Consider the following 8,071-nt stretch of genomic DNA (forward strand, 5'->3'; position numbering starts at 1 on the left):
AAAAAAAAAAAAAAAAAAAAAAAAGCAGCCTGATTTGTTCTGGGTGATTCCGATAAAAGAGTACCGTTACGAAAATGTTGCAACGTTTGGGCTGGGAAGACTTGGGAGAAAGGAGACGAGCTGCTCGACTAATAGGTATGTTCCGAGCTGTCAGTGGAGAGATGGCGTGGAATGACATTAGTAGACGAATAAGTTTGAGTGGTGTCTTTAAAAGTAGGAAAGATCACAATATGAAGATCAAGTTAGAATTCAACTGGACAAATTGGGACAAAGATTAGTTTATAGGAAGAGGAGTTGGGGATTGGAATAATTTATCAAAGGAGATGATCAATAAATTTCTAATTTCTTTGCAATCGTCTATGTAAAGGCTAGGAAAACAACAGATTGGGAATCTGTTACCTGGGCAACTGCCCTAAATGCAGATCAGGATTGATTGATTGATTGATTGATTGATTGATTGATTGATTGATTGATTGATTGATTGATTGATTGATTGATTGATTGATTGATTGATTGATTGATTGATTGATTGATTGATTGATTGATTGATTGATTGATTGATTGATTGATTGATTGATTGATTGATTGATTGATTGATTGATTGATTGATTGATTGATTGATTGATTGATTGATTGATTGATTGATTGATTGATTGATTGATTGATTGATTGATTGATTGATTGATTGATTGATTGATTGATTGATTGAAGTACATTCTTTTCTAATCAAGTAATCAAGGGATTTGATAAGGAAGTTTTGTTAGTAGAAGCCCACCAAGTAGTTTTCACTTCGTTCTACTGATATCTGAAGTATTTGTTTAATTAGCTCATGTTTAAATGCTTTTGATTTTAAGTTTTGAAAAAAATGTGATCAATTATGAATGAGAAGGGGTTTAAACGTTTTGCTACAAGCAGATACAGTAGTTACTTGGCAATGGACAGTGAGGTGGAGGAAGAACTACTATTCATAATTTCGCTGTTATAAGTCATGTCCTGAGGAGACAGTTACATTTTTAGAATTTTATTTTTCGTTACGAAAAGTTACAATAACACGTTATTTTCTAGCAGTTACAATTTGTAACCGTTATAATTTGTAACCGTTGCAATTATGTAATTGCGACAAAATAACTGCTACGTTATTTTTCAGCCATTCCTACAGTGATGGACGCTAAGTTAGAAAACTAGACATATTTCGTGTTCATGTGATCGGTCATTTTCACAGAGACGGTTAAGTAGGGAAAGTTTAATTGTACCTACCCTGTATTTAAAATGTATTAATCATATGAATGAAATAAGGAGTTTAGAATTTTACTTTGTTTGTTGCAGGCAGCGGATATGGTTGAGAGAACAACAACACAGACCACAACAACCCCGGCACCGCCGCGCTTCAGGCTTGGGGAGGTTAATCCTTACTACGCCTAATGCGGACGTCGACTTGAGCAGCAGATCTACACAACATCCCATCACGAGCTTATTTAAATGAACCATACCTACGTAAAACTCTAGTCAATATGTTCTGTGCTTTAAGTCACATTGTGTAAAGGTGGGTCAGAACTCATTCTTGTAGCTGGATTGCTTCATTTATTTCCCGGGCAGAGCTCAAGCAGTGACAGATAAGTCTTGAACTTCCGGTTCGGATAGCACACGTCTTTTGTTGAGTCATTCAATTTTTTATGACTAGTGACAAAGGCAGCCATTGAGGGGTCATGTCTGCACTTCGTCACTATAGAACAGGTTCCTTATTTGGTACTATTGAGGCTTGGTACGCGTGCCACAAATAAATAACTGGCAATGGGAGAAGCCATGCAATACGTCAAAAGAGGCCTAATGGACAAAACAATGCTTACCAAAGTACCGTGTTTATCGCTCTCTTTATCTCTTTATTTCTACCATAGACAGCACTTTGAAGCATCTACAGTCCTTTCACTTTCATTTACATTAATCTAAGTGCAACAGTAAGACACAATTTTATTTTATTCTAGGCAAGACATACAAACAAACACATGTCCAGCATTGCCAGCCTCTAACTTCTCTCTTCTTTAAAACTGCAGCTGAATTTTTTAATAAGAATCCCTCAAAATTGAAACAACATTTTAATACAGGATAATGGTACTTTCATTCACATCTTAAAAGGGAAATCATTCTTGATCCTTTTCACCAAATTTGATTGAAATAATAACTCTTCCACTCTATCATTTCAATCTGCCTGTATTTCTGTGGTTGAGGAGCTATACTAGACTTAACTAAAGTTGGCGTCTGACAGGTAAGGTTGGAGGGAGGAGCACTGCACGTGCCTTTTCACAATGTTGCCACATTCCAGCATTCCTTTCTACATGCTCTTACCCCTCGCTTCCGGCTCACTTGTTCCCTCCTTCATTCTGACCGCTGTGATCTGTTGTAGACTACCTGGCCAGGCGGTGTCGTCCCATTTGCGATCACTCTTATACAAACAATCAGGTTCTTATCAGTGACAGTGACAGGTTTGGCAACTCCCAGCAAGACGAGCTGCCCTGAAGTTTTATCTCCATGGCAACCGCAGTCGCCCCACCCTCGTTTCCATGGCAACCACACAGCCACTCCCTTTATCCCGCCTCGGCAGGCAGTAAACGGACCTCCCTCTAAGAAATGTCAGACACCAACTCTTATTATTAGCAGTATAGTTTTCTTTCCTTGGTGAGCTATCATTGTACCAATTTGCTTCAGGATTGTTTTCTGGTAAAGAATCATCATGAGAGCACATTTTCAAACGCCTTCGTCCGGCACGCGGAATCAGAATCAAGGTTACCATTTCAGTTATCGCTTTCTTTCTGAGGGACTGTTTCAGGGCGTCCTGTAATCTCTCTCGGTTCAGCATTAGGCCATGGTAGAACTAGAAACTTCACTGTAAAAGCTAAAAAATCCTGGAATGGGTTTTTAAGAATAGTATCGTTATATGATGACGCCCCATTCCAAAATTCCAGAGTTTTCTTTACATTTTTTCCGATCAATGGTTGTTAAATTTGACCATTGAAAGTCAATTATTCATGAGTACAGTTTCAGTTATACACATCTCTCTCACTAATGATGTTACAGTATACTTTCTTTTCCATCCTCTGGAATTGTTCAGGGTCAATTAGAAATACATTCTACAAAACATAAGACATTTTACGGCAGTCGGCGCTGAAATTCCACGGTCAAGCTCTACAGAAGTGTTTCGCTCTATACCGAAATGTTTTCCCGTCATTAGAATTCATTTTACGTTCTCTTTCTATCGAAATACGCTGTTAATTACAGTAACATCCACTAAAACCCAGCCATTCGTTAAAACCATGTAAATTCCGCGTAGTTGGCAACACTGCACATGCAGTCTACAGTCCTGTGGACAAAGTGGATTGCGGAAAGTGACATACATGGAAATTGGAGTCAGTTGAAATCATTTTTCACCATATTAACGAGGAAAGTATCTTATATTCTCTGAAGAAACAAATAAATTGGAAAAATACCATTTTTTGGCCGATAAAATTGTGCCTCCTTCCTTTAAACGAGTCTAGCTAAAATACATCTCTACGCACCATCATGTATACATTTTTATTTCAAAATAATAAAAGATTGTGAAGGAACTACTACAGTAACGGTTACACTTTGTAACGGTTATAGAAATAACGTGTTATTGTTACATTTCGTAACGAAAAATAAACTTCTAAAAAATGTACTGTCATAAAAAAATTGAATGACTCAAAGAAAGACGTGTGCTGGATTTCACATGGAAGACAGCCGTAAATTCAGGCTCAATGGCTATCGCTGCTCATGAAACCCTGTGACTCCAGTCTTTATTGGATAAAGCATTTCCAGTTCTTGAGATCTGAACTTGTAGGAAGGTCAGTTGGTCACGCTCCAAGGCTCAAACAGTTTATTGAATGCAGCACATCAGATAGACCACACTCATGTAATCTCCTGTTATTATCATATTCTTGCTCAAAAGCTGAAAAATTCTCAACACCTTTCATCGTTTGGCACCCTGAAATGACATCGTCTGCAAAACTGTTATACACTTCTTGTGCATTCCAAGAACTCAACTCTCCCGGAAATTGAAAGTTTAAGATTTCTTTAGTTACTGAAATCCAGCTGTTGAAATAATTTCTTCCTCATACTTTGAGCTAAATGAAAACCACATCCCGTAATTACAGATTTGGGCCAAACATAGGGCGAGACTGAATTTATTAGTGGTCTCCTTCAACACTGAACAAGTAATCACAACTTTATTCAATAAGAGGCGCGACAACCAGCGAATATGCTATATGCTCATCTTCACTGTCCTTGAATCGTTCATTCACAATCCTTTATTATTTTCAAATAAAAATATATACATACTGGTGCGTAGAGATGTATTTTATCTAGACTCGTTTAAAGGAAGCAGGCACCCTTTTATCGGGCAAAAATTGTATTTATTTTCAATTTATTCCTTTCTTCAGAGAATATAAGCGACTTTCCTCTTTAATTTGGCGAAACATAATTTCCACTGACTCCAATTTCCATGTATGTCACCTTCCGCAATCCACTTTGTCATACGTTTGTTCTTTATTCACCGCAACTTTCGTTCCTACGCACGGTTTATTCAAGGACTATTGAATATATTTATATGAAATTTTGCACAGAAATGTATGTTATTTATTTAAACAATACCATAGACTATTTTCTTTGACACAAGTAAATAATTTTAAACGTTAGTTCAGGGCCTCTCAAACGCCCAACATCTCACGCGTGCAAACCGAGGCGCATAGGTTCTGCGCACCGTGCATCGGCCCGACTCGGGCCTGTTCGGACCAGCATTTTGTCTCGGGGCGACTCGGCTAAGCTCGGCTCAAATCTGCTTGGGTGGTGGAACGCTGCAGAGCAAGCGACGAAGGGATAGATAGGTGGAGCGAGTGAGACAGGTGTAGGGAAAGAAAGAGACAGCGCTATTGCTTAAAATCAAGGAGCGGAGGTTTGCACTCTGGTCAATCTAGCGAAGTCTTCTTTTGCACCCTGCGCCGCGCAATGCACCAGTGCATGCACTCGGAGAAGCCCTGCGTTAGTTACAGGTAGTAGAAAATTAGAAGAAAATATCTTTACAAATTCTAGAGTATACTTTTGATACAAGTTTATAAATTAACCCTGTAAAAGAATCATGTTCTGTAAATATTGAGTGGATTGTAGCATTTATTGTAACATTCTAGAGCCCTGCATGACCGAATATCTATTAAATTAAATAGTATGACGCCTGGCTATATAGGGAAACCAACAAACTTTTCTGTGAAGCAGTATTTTATACTAACACCGAATATAAATGATCCTGCCGAGTCCGTTCATGTTGGATCATTTCTGTCTGTATCAAATCAGGTTGCTTACTGAGGAAGCGTGCTGTCACCACCCACAACAATAACGCAGTCATACGGTATACTGTCGTTTCCGTTATTCCTATTGCGAGTGAGAAAATATTTTCTATCGTTTACTAAACACCAGTCATTCTTTTTCTTATTCTTCTTCCTCTCCTGCTGCTGCTGCTTTTACGGCCTCATTGGATAACTTCAGACAATCATTTTCTGGCCATCTTCTTCAATAAGTTTTCTTTCCGAGTCGCCCAATAACTTTTCATTCATTCTGATCTTTTCTGTCGTTCTTCATCTGTAAATAACCTTTTTATTGTATGCCGCTTGTCTATTTTCGGGTGAAATATTATTTTTATGTCTTTCAGGCTTTTCTTTCAAATCGTCCCGAGTTATTTGTAGATCTTCTATATCCTCTCAAATTTCTTTTACCAACCCTACTTGTGGCTCCAGATACCAGAGTTTCTCTATCATGTTTCTTGGTAATCTGTCCTCTGGTGTCCTCATAAAAAGGATATCATTCTCTTCTCTATAGTCTGTGATGGGCTCCAGTTCTCTGTACACTACTTCATTTGACACTATCCACCATTGTCCATCTTTTTCTGTTGTTTGATTTATGCATGTTCTAGCTATTCTTCTCTGTACTTTTACGACTTTGTCGATTCTGTTTCTCTGAGTGACTTTAAAACCAGTTTCGCTACTGTATATCACCTCTGGTTGAGTTGTATGTTAACATTTCTCCTACTTACTTAAATAGTTTCACTATTTTTACTTTCCTGTTGTTTAATGTTATGTGGTTTATTACTAGCGGATCTGCTACCATTATCTCAGTCCTTTCAAAAGGTATCTGGAGTCCTATATTTTGTGCTATATTTATAGACTTGTTGATTTAATGTCTGGCTTCTTGAATGTTGTTAGCTAGTAACGCCAGGTCGTCTGGGAATCCCAAACAATTTAAGTTCATTTGATCTTTCTTGGTTCCAATTTTTATGTTCTTAGGATTTTCCTTGCACCATTAATAATATAATTATTTTCTTAACACAGTAATGCAGTGAAAATGTAAAAATTGCATAATTTAAGGTGGCCATAAACAAAACTTATTTTTAATATTGCATTCTATAGCATGTTAATATTTCTCTAGAGTTTTATAACTTTCAACCTAACGCAGTTTTAACCTTATTTTACACAAACATTTTGTTAATTGTTTATAACTATTTAATACGTTGCTATTTGCACTACAATGTTTAGGATAGTCTAGCTGTCACATTCTCAAACCAAACTTCATAAAACTTCAACAAAAAAAGTTTTCAACGTGTGGGAAATATCCTCCAGTATATTCGTTCAATTTTTGAAAAAGTAATAGATTCAAAAATGAAATTATGTTTTAACTTCCTTCAAATCCAAGTTTAAACATTCTTTAAAAATAATTACAATTACAGTTTTAAGAGTATTCTTTTCCTAATACTAAGGAATATGTACATACAGTATATGTTACCTTTAATTTAAAAACAAAAGAAATGAAAATATCTCTGTTCAATCCAAAATTAGTGTAGTTTGAAGGAATGAAAATGCTAGAAAATGTAATTTAGGGTAAATTTCATGCAAAGACATAGTACAGTTTCTCACTCACATAACTGCTAGAATCCCATCAGAAAACCCCTAGTTCATACACAGCTCCTTCCTTGGTAACTATTTTGTCTTTCATCATCATCTTCTGGCCGGTCAGGTACCTCCTCCTTTGTTTCACATCTGGAATAGACATTGTGGCACATTTTTGTCCAAATTTTTTACTGATTTTCTATAAACTTCTCAATAAGGATTTTCACTCTCCAAGCCTCTCCGAAAGCTATGCACTATTATTATTGTTAGTGGTAGTAGTGGTGGTAGTAGTATATTTTATTATATATAATTCACAATTTTACAATTGGATTTATGTCCTTCTTCGGTACAATGTATATGGAAGAAATACTATTTAGTTCATACGCACAAACGCTCCATACATACTGGTATATACTTACTATGTTGACAAATAAATTTGACATATTTATAGGATATTTACTTTGCATAAATATTCAAAATTATAAGTAGACGATTTTCTTTAATCGTCTGTAGATGGTGGATGGTTCATGCCGATAAACTTCCTTACCATATGGCAAGTGGCCAGGATTGCTGCTTTTTGTAATTCTCTGTAAGTGAGAGGATGGAGATTAACTGCTTCAATGCTCCTGTGTAGTGTCTTTGGTATAACACCATTACATCCAATCACTACTGGAATGATGATAACATTGTTGAGTTTTTATTATCACCGTATTATTATTTTTCTCCATTAGGGTTTTCCAGGGACCACGAATCAATTTAAGTGTGTCAGCCTCTGTTGTTCCTTCTTCTTCCTCCAACACTCCTTCATCTTCCCACTGTGTCTCCTTTCCCTCTCTTCGAACCATTTGGAGTCTGTTTTCTTTCCCTTCCGACCTTGGAATCCCTCCTCTCTAAAAATCTCTTTCTCGCGCTCTCTCTCTCTCTCTCTTTTTTTTCTTCTTCTTCTCCTGTATTGTTTCTTTCCAAATCTTTCTGGACTTCCCCGGTCGATGTTGACTTCTTGTTTCAAAGATATTTGAAGATCTGTTTGGTTAACCTGTTGTCATCCATTCTCTATAAATATCCAAAAAAATATCAATCCCCTCTTCAGTATTGTTTCTGTTATATTTTCTATGTTTCTATATATT

The 8,071-nt window shown here is 36.7% G+C and overlaps 1 protein-coding gene across 1 annotated transcript in view; it reads left to right on the forward strand.

Moving 5' to 3' along the window:
* LOC136866861 (insulin-like growth factor) overlaps positions 1–5,524 on the forward strand; it is a 196,566-nt gene extending 191,042 nt beyond the window's left edge. The window contains exon 6 of the mRNA XM_068226872.1: positions 1,327–5,524. Coding sequence (XP_068082973.1) covers positions 1,327–1,422 — 96 coding nt within the window. The 3' untranslated portion in view covers positions 1,423–5,524. The remainder of the gene's footprint in view (positions 1–1,326) is intronic.
* Positions 5,525–8,071: the final 2,547 nt, after the last annotated feature.

This window comes from Anabrus simplex, chromosome 3 (assembly GCF_040414725.1).
Source record: "Anabrus simplex isolate iqAnaSimp1 chromosome 3, ASM4041472v1, whole genome shotgun sequence".
In the NCBI taxonomy this organism is placed as follows: Eukaryota; Metazoa; Arthropoda; class Insecta; order Orthoptera; family Tettigoniidae; genus Anabrus; species Anabrus simplex.